Source organism: Petaurus breviceps, unplaced genomic scaffold, assembly GCF_028583685.1.
Source record: "Petaurus breviceps papuanus isolate PSGF00001 unplaced genomic scaffold, PetGlider_PUasm1.0 176, whole genome shotgun sequence".
NCBI classification, from domain to species: domain Eukaryota; kingdom Metazoa; phylum Chordata; class Mammalia; order Diprotodontia; family Petauridae; genus Petaurus; species Petaurus breviceps.
The window spans coordinates 33037948-33052360 of NW_027185771.1; the positions used below are offsets into that span (position 1 = coordinate 33037948).

The 14413-nt window shown below is 40.0% G+C and overlaps 1 protein-coding gene across 1 annotated transcript in view; it reads left to right on the forward strand.

Annotated features, from left to right (window-relative positions):
• VAT1L (vesicle amine transport 1 like) overlaps positions 1-14413 on the forward strand; it is a 123370-nt gene that overhangs the window by 11998 nt on the left and 96959 nt on the right. The window contains exons 2-3 of the mRNA XM_069085868.1: positions 4934-5063; positions 6696-6911. Coding sequence (XP_068941969.1) covers positions 4934-5063; positions 6696-6911 — 346 coding nt within the window. The remainder of the gene's footprint in view (positions 1-4933; positions 5064-6695; positions 6912-14413) is intronic.

The following is a 14413-nucleotide window of genomic DNA, read 5'->3' on the forward strand; positions in this document are numbered from 1 at the left end:
TCAAAGGACATTATATTTTGAGATGGAAACAGGCACTGATCTGACATAATTCAGCATTTCTTCAAGGAACCTGCCCATCCTGAAAAAAAAAAATAATATAGGGGTCATAAGGGTTTTGTCTATGTCATCAAATGCTACTACTTGAATAAAGATGACCATGTGTTTCTTTGTTTAACATTGAGGCCATTTTTAGGGAGAGATGTAGTGACAAGAGATGTTCAGATGTTCAACTGCCACCTTGGGAGGAGCAGTGAAGGCATAAGGGAGGCTGTTGCTGATTGTGTTTATGGGGCTAAATACAGGTACTATAAATTAGGCAGTACCAAGGATCCATCAGAAGACAGGACTCATTGGAAAAGACCCTGATGTTGGGAAAGTTTGAAGGCAAAAAGAGAAGGGGACAACAGAGGTTGAGATGGAGAGACAGTCATGGAAGCAATGAACATGAGCTTGGACAGACTCTAGGAGATAGTGGAGGATAAAAGGGAGTGGTGTACTGTGGTCCATGGGGTCATGAAGAGTCAGACAGGACTGAATAACGACAAAAGGATCCATCAATGCTGGTAATGGGTTGGACCAGCCACTATGATTCTGTGAGAAATGTGAGAAATAGTTTTCTGGGATATATCACTTTATTGCATGGTCTTATCCCATGGTGGTATTGGTTAACCCTTTGTGTGAGCTATATGGCTTCTTATAGGTTCTATCTATGGAGTTAGAGTGATAGCGAATGAACTTTGTCAGTGTTCCTCCAGCAAAATGGAGGAGCCACTACTCATTTTATGTGTTTGTAGATTTCAGGAGGGACCTGGTTAAAATCTCCAACTTGATTATAATTACCCGGAAAGCTGTCTGTGATGATAGAGTGGATCCAGAATAGGCTTAATAGTACATACCTGACTCATCTCTCCTGAGGCATTTCCCTCTCTCAGTCAGGGCACACTAGGGTGATGCAATAGTGCCCAACCGTCCAATTTAAATTATATTTTCTGAGACAGACACCAGTCTGGTCTTTATCATTTAAAATAATCATGTGGCTTCATTCCTCACTTTGAATATATGAACTACCTGTGGTCCCTCTACAGTTATCCAGAACACTCAGTCCGTTAATTCTTTTACTGTCATGCTTTATCTCATGTTCCTTGGCTTTTGGTTGGGACTGTACAAATGTGTTGTGCTGCAAGGGGACTTGTGATTTCATTGATCCCCAGTTCTCAAACATTTTTGTCTCATAATCCCTTTGCACTTTTAAAAATTATTGAGGACTCTTAAAGAACTTTTATTTACATGAAAACATCTTAGTATTATTATAAAAATAATTTTGAGCTCACAGGTACCCCTGGGAACTAGAAAGGTTCCTAGAAAGGTTCCTCAGCCCATATTTTGAGAACCAGTAGTCTAGGGGCTTCTTATTAGAGCTAGAAGGTAACTTAGAACACAGAATGTCAAAGCTGGAAGAAGCATAAGAACATAGAGCATCAGAACTAGAAAACAACTTAGAATATCAAATTAAGAGCTGGGAGGCACCTTAGAACACAATATTCATGCTAGAAGGAATCTTAGAACATAGAAGATCAGAGACCAACCCCCTTATTTTTATAGATGAAGTAACTGAAGGAGGGAAGTGACTTATCTCAGGTCACATAGGTAATTATTGATAAATCATTCTAATCAGAAACTCCTTTGATTCAATGAAAATCATTTCCCAGGTAGCACATTTGTAGATCTTTAATTCAGAGGTATCAAACACACAGCCCCCAAGTGCAGGAACCAGATCAAAATGTAATTGGCAAATATTGAACAAAATAAATAAATAATGCAATATAATATAGATTAAGTTAATATATGATTTTGTAGGTCAGTATGTGGCCTGCAGGGATCCTTATGCCTGGTTTAATGACACCAATGCTCAAATTATTATTTATCTTGTTCCTTATTAATAGTTAACTGCTATTGATTGCTGAAGTCCAGAATCCTCCAAATGAATCCTATGCAGAATTGTGGCCACAAATGTGATTTACTTTTTGAAGACATTTCCTTGACTCCTTGGACACTATTGTTGATTCTACCTTTATATCACATCATTCTATAGCCTACCCAGGGAGACTGTCTCTGTTTCTCTCTCTCTCTCTCTCTCTCTCTCTCTCTCTCTCTCTCTCTTCCCCCCACCCCTGCCTCCCTCCATCTTTCTCTGTTGCTCATTTGAGGCCTTAAAACAATCATTTCATTTATTTCTACATCTCAATTCAATGAGCTAATTAGGAAGAATGATTAATTTGATTCTCTTTATTCTCTGAGCTAAAGGCAACTCCATACTCCCATCCTGAGGTTTGGGATAGACTGTTGCTATGACGTTTCTGGCTCTATAGGCTAGGATGTTAGATTCACACCAGTGGAAGGCTGGTAGAAAGACCCCCAGACTAGGAGTCTGGAAACCTAGGCTTTATTTCTACCTCTACCTCTTATTTGGTTGCCTGGAGCTAGTTAATTTCCCTCTTCTGGTTTCTGCTTCCTCATTTCTAAAATAAAAGGGTTGGAGCTCCAAGGAAGTGCTATGTTCTCTATATTCTAAGGTTCCTGCCAGCTCTGACATGTTTTCACCCATGTGCTCAAATGGTCCAGAGGTAAGTGCTATCTGCATCTTCCCCTTCATATAGTGTCCCCAGGAAGGGCACTGTCTGCAAAGCAGAGCAAGGGCCTATTTTAGACTATTTCGTAGGGTGTAGCCTAATAAAGTGCTTTTATTTGCACCTTCTTTTGCTAGGGAAGAGGTATAGACATGGAACTATAAGAAAATCATTCTTAGGATGACTGGGAGATCATCAAGTTCAGCTCCCTTATGGTACAGAACGGAGACTGAGGCCCAGAGGAGTGAAACAATTTTCCTAAGGTCACATAGTGACAAAGTCAGGCCTCAAACCCAAGTCTCCAGATTTCCAGGTCCATACATATTTTCCCACCACTTTATATGCACACCTCTTTTGTGCATCCACCTTCTGGCAGGAGGTCAGGTGATATAAAGTTGAGAAGGGGAGAAAAGTACAGGTGTTGTCATTCCAGTGGGGAGTATCCCTGTATACAACAGAGTTAGAATAATTGGGGGAAGGGATTGGTTGGTTACACTTGCTCAAAGGTGTCTAGGAGTATCAAAAATTGGACAGAGCACTGATATGTGGTGGTAGGCAATGGACGTGGTATCAGCCTTGGGGTAAAGGATGTTGGAGGCTATTGGGAAAGTGTGCCAGCCATCAGTACTTGTGACAGTGTTGGCAGACTTTGGAGAAGCAGGAAGGCATGGTGTGGTCACTGAATTATGTGAGTGGGTACCCTTATTGGGGTACACCAAGCAACCTAACACAACTTTTATCTTTGCCCCTTTCTCTCTTCCTCTCCTTCCTTTCTCTTATTCTCTAGTTTGTAGTAGAAACCATCAGGGCTTCTCCAAGGTAAAGATTGCCAACCCCTGGCCTGAGAGAATAAAGCACTCTAATACTGCTGATCCTGTTAGTGGGCCCAGCTATTATCTTCCCCAAAAGTCTATAGCTCAGAGTCCCTTATTCAGACCCCAGTCAGTTCTTTCTGACAGCTTCTTAAACCAGCAAATTCATGCTTCTTTTTTGTTCTATAACTATGGGGCTGTACTATCTTTTAGTAGAAAGAGCACTAGATTTAGACCCAGGAGACTTGTCTTTGTCACTTACTGTGTAGTTTTGGAAAAGTCACTACCCACCCCCCACCCCCCCAGAGCCTCAGTTTACTCCTCTGTAAAGTAGGGAGTGCTGCTTACTTCATAGGGCCATTATGAGGATCATATAAGATAAAGCATAGAAAGTGCTTCCTCAGCAAGACTATGGAAACATCAGCTATGATTGTTACTGTTTAGGGCAGCGTGAACAAACATAGCTGGGGTAAAACAGTGTAGTTTCGTTGAATCTGGAAGTTTATTGAATTTATTCATTCATTCAACAAAAATGATATCTATTGTCAGCAGAGCCTGGCATCTCTTATCATGTTGTTTTTAATTAGAATTCGAGTTTTTCAATGTGGGAAGTCTAGAAGAGCCAGGTCAGTGCTGAAAGCAGCAAGCACTTTTGCTTGGAGGGCTTGAAAGAGAAGGCCCCATGACTTAGCTGAAGACACCCAAGGAAGCTGGAGGCAGAAACAGCAAAGGGAGAAACCCACAAACTCCCACACAGGGTAGTGAGCCTGACATCTTCAAATCCCGATCAGGAAGAGAAGGAAGCCATTTTACCAGCACTGTCTTCAAGCCCTGACAGATGGACAGTGTCTACAATGGTCTTGTGAGAAGGCACTCCATGGAAGTTTAGGAAACTGGGATCAAGGAAGCTCAGTTCTTCTCAGTCTGTTTAATTGATTTTCTGCCATTGAGGTCACAGTCATGATACCAATCAGTTAGGATTCCAAAGGTTGAACAGAGTAGACAGGGAATATCAGGTAAGGACTGGCTAGAGCCTAGAAAGCTTGCTGAACTGAAAGGTTTAGCTAGGAAAATGCAGAGCTATCTCTGCACTAAATGACCCCCATATGGCTATGCTTAGTGAGTGCTCGTGTCTATATTTTGTAGTCTTTCTGTCTCTTCCCTCTCTATCAGGTTTTGCTATTGCGGGTGTATTGGCCTTTAGCAGATTCCTAGCCCCCTTCTAATCTGTTATGGGCTAAAAAACAATATAATTAAGCTATTTCGGTTTGTCAGTAAAGTGAGGGCTTGAAGGGAGTGTGGACCTTGTAGCAACCATGATACTATTTCCCATACTCTGTTGTGTTGTCTGTGTACTACTTAGATGAGGTTGCTGAATAAATGCTGTCTGGGTGAGCGATACTTTCCTGTGCACATTTCAGGGGGCACTTTTAAAGTTTCTTTTAGTCAAATTCTATCACACTGACTTGCTTTTCTCCTTTTTACTATTCGCAGTGGTTTAAACTTTATTGATCTGATGGTGAGACAAGGGAATATTGACAACCCTCCCAAGACACCCTTGGTCCCTGGATTTGAGTGCTCTGGGATTGTGGAAGCCCTTGGAGACAATGTGACAGGCTATGAGGTAACAACATGGGTGGTGGTTTCAGGAGTCACCTGATGAGAGGGAGGTGATATCAAAGGGACATGCATGAAAAAAATGTGCAACATGTCATAGAATCAAAGGTTTTAGGACAGGAAGGAAATTTAGAGATTGTCCAGATTATGGGCTCTTAACTTTGTTCATGTCATGGGACCCCTGTGACAGTCTGGGGAAGCTTAATTCTATTGTGGGTTGTAATCTGCATTCATAATTGAAGGAAATGCCAAATTTCAGTCAGAGGCTAATGAAAATAAACATGTCTTTCTAGTACAAGTTCCCATATTTTTCCCTCCTTCCCACCTCCAAAAATCTATCTACATACTGCCTGTGGACCCTAGGTTAAGAACCCCTGAGCTAGACCATCTTCTGATTTTACATATGGATAAAATAAAGGCCCAAGAGGTGAAGGGAATTACCTGGGTAGTTAGTCTTTTAATCATGATTCCAAATCAAATTATCTGACTTGAAATGCAAGGTTCTTCACACTATGCACTGGGAGGCAAAGTGTGATTCAGTGGGAAGAGCACTGAAGTTAGAAGAGACCTGGGTTCAGATATTACCTCTGGTACTTGCTCCCTGTGTGATCATGACCAAGTTGCTTAACCTCTGCATTTCTGTTTGCTCATTTATGAAATGGGCACAATTGCCCTTGTAAAGTGTGCCTCCCAGGGTTGCTGTGGAGATGGATATAAGCACTTTGCAACCTTAAAAACTATATGTACATATATAGACATATATATGTGTGTGTATGTATCTATACACATTTATATGTTAACTATTGCTATATAGCCATTTAAAAATCAATTTAAATACATTATTGGGACTGAGAACTCTCAACTGGTTTCTAATCCCTACTCTGCCTCTACTACCTTTTGGTATAACTTGAGGTAGTCACTTCCCCTCTCAAGGCCTCAGTTTCTCCTCCTATAAAACAATAATAATAGCTAACATTTATATAGTACTTTAAGGTTTGCAAAACACATTACATACATTATCCTGGACAACCTGGAATCACAAAATGAATCCTGCCTTTGATATTTGCCAGCTTTCATGGGGGTAGAGCCTAGTTAATCCATCCATTCAGCTTTTAGGACTTTGCCCTGCCCTGGGGGCAAACTGTCCTTATTGATAGAACCTAGCTGGCTCCAGACCATGCTTTGCACCCCAACTAGCCAACTACCAAGACAATTGTGTCTACCACAAGAGAGAATACCTAACCAGTTGGACCTGCCCCCTACCCCTTCACTCATTTCCAGTTATTGCTGTGAGAACAATAATCAGATCAGTATTACCATGACATTCCCATCTCTTGTGACAACCTGGACCAAGACTCTCTTTCCTCCTGGCTATTACTCTCTTATATATGTGGTTGAGCAAGACCCTGGACCACTCTCAGCTTCTGTCCCTAAGGGTCCTTCCAACTCAAAATCTTGTTATTCTGTATAAAATGTGGATACTAATGGTTTCATTACTGTTGTGGTAGGGAAAATTTCAGGTGCCTTAGAATTTTAACAATTATTGTTATCATTTTGCAGCAGGGGAGCTACTGGTCCTCTCAGTTCTTGTTAAAGCTGTCTTCAGGAGCCTCCTCTCACCCTACATTTTCCCCCACAGATCGGAGACCGTGTCATGGCATTTGTGAATTACAATGCATGGGCAGAGGTTGTTTGCACACCAGTAGAATTTGTCTACAGGATCCCCGATGACATGAATTTCCCTGAGGCTGCTGCCTTCCCCATGAACTTTGTAACTGCCTACATGATGCTTTTTGAGGTTGCCAACCTGCGGGAAGGAATGTCAGTGCTAGTACACTCTGCTGGAGGTGGTGTGGTAAGTAGCTTTGTCATCTGAAGTCAGGCAGGCATGGGCCAGGGGAAAGTAAACTTGTCAGAGGAATCTATGCCCTTTCTTTAAGTCAAGGGGTCTAATAAATGGGCTTGGAGATGGTCTCTCTGGGTATGAGGGAATTGAGAAATGGTTTCTCTCTGACATGTTTTGGAGATGGTCTCTTCTAGGAGGGGTTTCCATCTCTTTGGATGTGTGGACATTTCAGTATGATCTTTCTGGATATGAGAGATCTCAGAGATGATGTCTTGGAATGTGAGGGGAGCTTTTGATTTTGGGTCTCAATAATAATATCTGGTCCTATAAAAGCTCAGAGATGGTCTTTCTGTGTTTGAGTTGAGAGAGAGTCTCTTAGAGTAAATGAGTGTCTCAGAGATAGTCTTTTCGGATATTAATTGTCTCAGATCGTCTCTCTAGATATAAAGGATCTCAGAGGTGGGTCTCTCTTAATTTTGGGTCTCAGAGGATATCTCTGGATGGGAGAGGTCTCAGATAATGTCTCTAAGTGTATGTGGGAATCTCAGAAATGGTCTTTTTGGGTTTGGGTCTCAGTGATAATCTTTCTGAGACTGAATCTTACAGAGAGTTTTTTTTTTTCTGAGTTTAACTCCCAGAAAGCCATTCAATATAACAAAGAATAATTTTAAAAAGAGGAAAAAATCAACAAAAATCAATTAAATTAAAAAGTCTGAAATATGTACAATGTATTTCATTTGTGGACTTTCCATTTCTTTAACGGAGTGAGATGGGGCTGTCTTATCACTTCTTTGGAGTGATGCTTGTTCATTGTAATTTTGAAATATTCTCTTGTGTTTTGTAGTTCTTTCTGTTTACATTGTTGTAGTCATTGTATATGTTGTTTTCTTGGTTTTGCTTACTTCATTTAGTATCAGTTCACGGAAATCTGTCCAAGCTTCTCTGTATTCATCATATTCATGTGAGCAATTCCTTTGTCTTCAATTCTTTGCTATCACAAAAAAGTGCTGCTGTAAATATTTTGGTATATATAAGACTTTCTTTTTATCAGTGATCCCCCAGCAGTGGGATCTTGAATTAAAAAGTTTGTGGACATTTTATTTTTATTTACATAATTCCAAATTGTTTTCCAAATGTTTGTACTTATTCACAGCTCTACCAGCAAAGCACTAGTATACCTATTTGCTGCCAACACCTCCAATATTAAGTCCCAGCTCTATTAATAACTATCAATTTGACCTCAACCAAGCCATTTCCTTTCTTAGAGCAGGGCCTCAGTTTCCTCATCTGTAAAATGGGAATAGTAGTACTTGTACAGAAGTGCTTTGTAAATGTTAAAGTACTCTTGAAACATGACTTACACTTGTTTCAGACATGGAGTCAACTTAGAGCTCATCTCTGTTTTTTGACTTGGGAAGGGTTGGGCTAGTCTTAAGCAGCTGTTGAGAAAGAAAAATATAATGATGTAGATCAAGAGATAAGATATATCGTACGTGTGGTTGTCCTGAACAATGTCATTTCCCAATAATGTCATTAATAGAGTATTACTAAATCGCCAGTAGAGCCACAAAACCCCAAGGTAATGCTTTTAAGTAATTACCCATTTATATATAACCTTGCTCCTGGAATTAAGTACCCCTTGTAACTTCATTTCACCAATCAATTAACAGCTTTTCCTTAGTTGAGGTGTTTTCTATTGCCTTCTCCAGACTAGAAACTGAACAAATCTAATTAATGACCTATTTAACCTAATTAAGACAGAGGATCCTAAATAAATTAAAGGAGAGTCTAGATGATGTTCAAAGGACACCCAAACTTCTATCAGATTTCTGCCCAAGAAGGGGACAAGGGAGGTCACTGGAAGGGTTCAGCAAAATTCTAGAGAAAACTTAAATATAACTGAGACAAGAACAGGATAATAGAATGTTAAAAGAGTACTTAATGAGTTCTTAAAACATAGAACGTGAACTGTCAGGACTGTGAGAGATGTTAGAACAGACCCTCTCAGGGCTGGGAAGGACATTATTAGAGTAGAGACTATCAGGGCTGGGTCCTTAGAATGTTCTCCATAGGCTGATAAAGCTAGATGGTATGTCGAGAATCATGTGGTTCAACCATCTTATTTCTCAGAAAAGTGGCTGAAACCCAGAAAGGATATGTGACTACCCACAGTCATAGAACCAGGATTTGAATCTAGGTTTCCTGTGAATCTCTTTCCTTTTTTTTTTTTTAGCCATTTTATTTATCACTGCACATAGAATTCATTTTTTACCCATATGTTCAAATATAATTTAGAAATTATAAATGATTAGATTTTTTATTTTTAATCTGAAAGTATCATTTGAATTATTTAATAAAATCAACTTGATTTTATATAATATTTATAGTATATAGATAGTAAAGTTTGCAAAGCATTTTACACAATTTATCTCTTTTAACCATCACAACAATTGTATGAGGTAGGTGCTGTCATTATCCCCATTTTATAGGTGAGGAAACTGAAACTGAGAGAGGTTAAGTGACTTGCCCGGGGTCCCACAACCAGTAAATGTCTTAGGAAAAGATTTAACCTAAGGTTTTCTTGATGTCTTCATTTAAATGACTTTAAAAGTTCCTGGGTTACTATGTTATGCGTGTTAAAAACCTCACTTTTACCCAAACATTTCTCTTTTCTCTATCAGAATTAGAACATCATTCTTGGGTGATGTTTTTGTACACATTTCAACAATCTTGCAAAATCAGAATCTTTTGATTTTGTTATTAGTGAATCTTGACAGATTAAATCCAAGAACTCCCAAATTTGCAGAATTCTCCTTGAAAACAGGGTTTTTTTTTTTGTTTTGTTTCTTCCTTGATGCTTTCTTTCTGTTCTTTCAAGAGAGATCTCATTCTAATAACCTGGTGACATGTAGAGATGCATTCCCCTAGCTGTGACTCCCTCCTCCGAACCAGAATTGCATCCATACATAGCATTGGCAGAAACACAAAACACTCCTAGACCTCCATAGCTGCTAAAATAAGATCCTTATTCTTGTTGGTAGCACTGCGTGGCTTATTCTTATGGGGAACCACCCTGGCAAACTTCTGATTAGCTACCCTTATTCCTTTCAGTGGGGGTTCTTGAACAGGTCTTGATTTATGGTGGGCTTCTTTGCTCCTTTTCTCATGATTTGTCAAACCTTCTGTCTAGCTGCTTTTGATGGGTAACTAGTACATTCCTGCCAAGCCCTAAAGCAAATGGAGCTGCTTCAGAATTCAATTGCTAGCAAGGCTCTATCAAATTAATTCTAATTACCTCCTTCTTTTTTCTTTCAGATAGTTTCTGAATTTTTCTCTTCCAACCTAGGAAGTTTAACTAGGAATATTAAGTTTGGAGAAGGAAACATTTAAAGGGCATGTGATCGATGTTAGTATTTGTAGGGCTATTATGGTGCAAGAGAGATTGGTATTTTTTTATCTGATTAGCTGCAGGGGGTGATTAGCTAGCAGTGGGGGTGGGGAGATGTTGTTAAGATCAAACTTTAGCTTGAAGTAAAGAAAATTTTCCTAAACAATTAGAAATATCCTGCATCGGAATGGCTTGTCCTAGAAGATGGTGGGTTCCCTATCCCTAGAAATCTTTGAGCTTACTGATCCCTTCTTCGGGAAGCTGTGCTTTCTGAGGTCCTTTCTAGCTCTTGGACTCTGTAATTCATGGATCCCTATTCAATTTAGCCAACATGTATGAAGTCACTGTTGTGGTTTAAACCCAGGAATGCCAAAAACTGTTGAGGTCGGGGCTCTGCCCACCCAAAAACTGTTGAGGTTTCATGATGCATTGTGGTGAAACCATCTCAAAGAATTCAGAGTTAGACCACCTCTAATCCAAGTATAGGCGTTTATTGAGATTGACGCCTCTCATGAAGCGGGCTAAATTCCAAGAGGAACCAGCAACTTCAGAGAAAGTAAAATGGATTTTTATAGGGTAAAGAAGCAATTACATAATCAAAATTTACATAGAATAGAGGAATGTGATTAATATTAAAAAGGCAGGGGGAGTTTGTTAAGGATTAGGTAATGGAGGAGGGGGTCCCTTCTATGGTTTGGTGATTAAACATTCTGGTCATGCTACCCTCCAATTAGCTAGCTATTGTGGTCCTGTCTGGTCAAGATAGTAGGTATTTGGTCCTGTCTTGGGCTAAGTGGATGATGTGATTGTCATTGAATACAAGAACATACCTGTTTCTGTGGGAATGGGTCTGGGGGCAGTGACTAGGTAGGGGCAGTAGTTGAGTTCCCATCACATGGACACACCTGCTGTTTCTGTGGGAACTAAGAATTCATGTACACACCTGTTCCAGTGAGCAGTGAGGCATATATGAAGAAGTTAGGATGTTGGGGGGTGGGGGGGAGACGTGGCTATGTAGGTACAGTGGGACCTATAATGAAGTTAGAATATGGGGGTGGGGGGCAGCTTTATTAGGATTCCTTCAGTCACTATCTAGTCTAAGGCATTGTCCTAAACCCTAAGGATACAAAGACTAAAGGGAATAAAAAAAAAAAAGTTTACATTCTACTGGGAGATTACAGGTGCAATAATGATATGTCTGAGGTAATTAGAGGAGGTAAAGATCTCTAGCCCCTGGGAGGATCAGGGAAAGCTTCACATAGGAAGTGGTGCCTGAGCTGAACCTTGAAGGAAGAAATCAGAGAGGTGAAGTTGGAGTTCACTCCAGAAAGAAGAGGATAACTTGTGTCAGTAAATTGGGGTGGAGTAGGGTAGGAGATGGAATGCCGAGTTTGGGAAATAGCCAATGGTCCAACATGGCTGGCATACAGAGAGTGTGAGAATTATTTAATTTGAAATCACCTAGACCCCAGGTCTTTTTCACATGAATAGTCAATAAACAATGTCTTCCCTATTCCATATTTGTGCATTTGGACACACTGAATTGATCCCAGAAAATTTTTCCTGATGAGTTGTCCTATGCCTTAGGAGAAGTGGTCCATTTTACTGGAGATTCATGTAAAGTCATTAATACCCCCTAAATTTTTATGAAATCATAGAAGTATGAAGTGTTAGAGTGCCTCCCAATGCCCCCAAGAAATCTCTTACCTATGTAGGCTTTTTTTTATACTGGTGTGACGTCAATTCTCCCTTATGTTCCAACTCAAAGAGAAGATTCCAGGCAGGGTTGAATGAAGAATCTTTGCCCTCCTCAGTCCTGCATACATATCATGGGTGCTGAAAGGAAGAAATTTGGAAGACGTTTAAGTACCATTGAGTTGATAGCAGGAGCTTTATCTCCCAGCAGCATCTTTAGCACCAAAGATCTTTGGAATGAAATCAGGACATGTATTTAGATGAATGATACTCAATTATTAAATTCTTTTAATTATGTATGTTGCCTTTATCACTGTAGTTCAAACCGCTTAGAATTGAAAGCCCATGGAAGTGTTCATTGGGATTATTAGAGAACGTGTCTGCTTCTGGACTGCTTCATCATCAGATTGCTGCCTGAAGAATTAACTATCTAAAAACTCACTTCAGCTATTGCCTCTTCCAGGAGGCCTTTCCTGGTCCCTCTAACTGCTACTGCCATCCCCTTTAAGCAGGGCTATGCTGTTAAATGATTTACAACCAGCTCTGGTGGGGGGAAGGGGACACAGGATGTATTCTAGGCATACTTTTAAGTTTAATTTGCATTAATTACATTTTCTTCATCACTTTCTTCAGTCAGTCAGTCAATAAATTTATTAAGCAGCTTCTGTGTGCAAGGTTCTGGGGTAAGTGCTAGGGATAAAGAAAAGGATAAAAGACAGTCCCTGTTTTCAGGGAGCTCACAGTCTGCAGAGGAAGACAGCATGTAAACTGTTATGTACAGACGAGTTACATAGAGGATAAATTTGAAATAACCAGCAGAGGAAAGCTTCAGTAAACAGTACAATAAAACAAACCTTGCTTTTTAATATTTGCCAGTTTCCAAAATGTACACGCACACATGGCAAATTGAGCCATTAGCTCTCTTGAGTAGGTTGGAACTGGCTCTGGCACCTCTTCCTTTATGCTTACTTTCCATTTACTGTACTCTATTTTTATCTTTGTGTTCTGCTATATGCAGGTTATATCCCCCATTCAGTGTGTGCTTCTGGAGGGCACGGACTGTTTTTCTTTTTCTTGGTATTCCCAGTGCTTAATAGTGGGTGGCACACCACAAGCACTTAATAAATGCATGTTGCTTGATTTGCACATTATTACAATAGGAGAAAATCAGTAAAGATCTATCTTGGAGAGAATAATAGAACAGAGTAGATAAGAACTAGGAGGATCCTTACAAAGTAGAACTCCAGTCCTGAATAGTTAACTGCCCTGGATAGCTCCACCTGGATGTCCTGTCATCCTTACCATTCCTCAGATGTGACACTCAGTTACTGCCTATACCCCATGCCAGAAACACTTTTCCTCCTTACCTCCACCTCTTCCCTTAAACTTAGCCCTTAGCTTTGAGACTTCCTCCAGTTTATTCTGTAAACACCATTGTTTCCATGTTGTCTCCCCCATTAGACAGAGAGCTTGAGAGTAGGAGCTGGTTTTTGGTGTTGCTTCTTTGTTTTTTCCCTTTCTTTGTGTCCCCAGGGTTTAGCGCGCTGCCTGGCGCGTAGTAGGCCCTTCGCTACATTTAGTAGTATAGCCATATGAGACATTCCACCTCTTTGCATATGTACAGACTTACCCTGTCCCTGGAATTTATTCTCTCTAATTCCTATCTTACTTTGGGATTTAGCTCATCCATGGTGCCTTCTCTCTTCCTCCTATTCATTAGTGCTCTCTCATTCCTCTGACTCCCTTGTATGGTTTTGTGGTTCAGTCATTTAGTTGTGTTCAACTGTTCATGATTCCATTTGGGGTTTTCTTGGCAAAAAGACGGGAGTGGTTTACCATTTCCTTCTCCAGCTCATTTTGTAGATGAGGAAACAGTTAAACAGAGTTAAGAGACTTGCCCAGGATCACACAGCTAGAACATGTCTGAGGGCAGATTTGAAGTCTAGAGGGTGAGTCTTCCAGGCTCCAGGCTGCCCCTCCTTTGTATTTACTTATCAATATATATTTAATATTCTTCCAGGAGAATGAAAGCTTTTGAAGTCCAGGACTGCTTTGCTTTGGTTTTACCTTTTTATCTCTGATGCACGGTACCTAGCGCAGAATAGTAATAATTATGGAATTGAATTGAATGACTGAACCAGAAAGATTTTCAGAAAATAAAATGTCAGAGCTGGAAGAGAACTCAAATGCTATCTAGTCTGGTCTTCTCATCTTACAAAGGAGGAAATTGAGACTCAGAGAGAGAGAAATAGAAACTGCCCAGGATAACAAAATGAGATAGTATATGGACTTGTGTATATCAAGTAACTTTCCAATTTTGGTGAATTAAATGCTATTAAAATCTGTAAAACCATCTAAAAGTGGAGATATTTGGTTGAAAGAATAGTGATAAGAGGTAAATGAAAAATTAATGACTATAGGATACTTC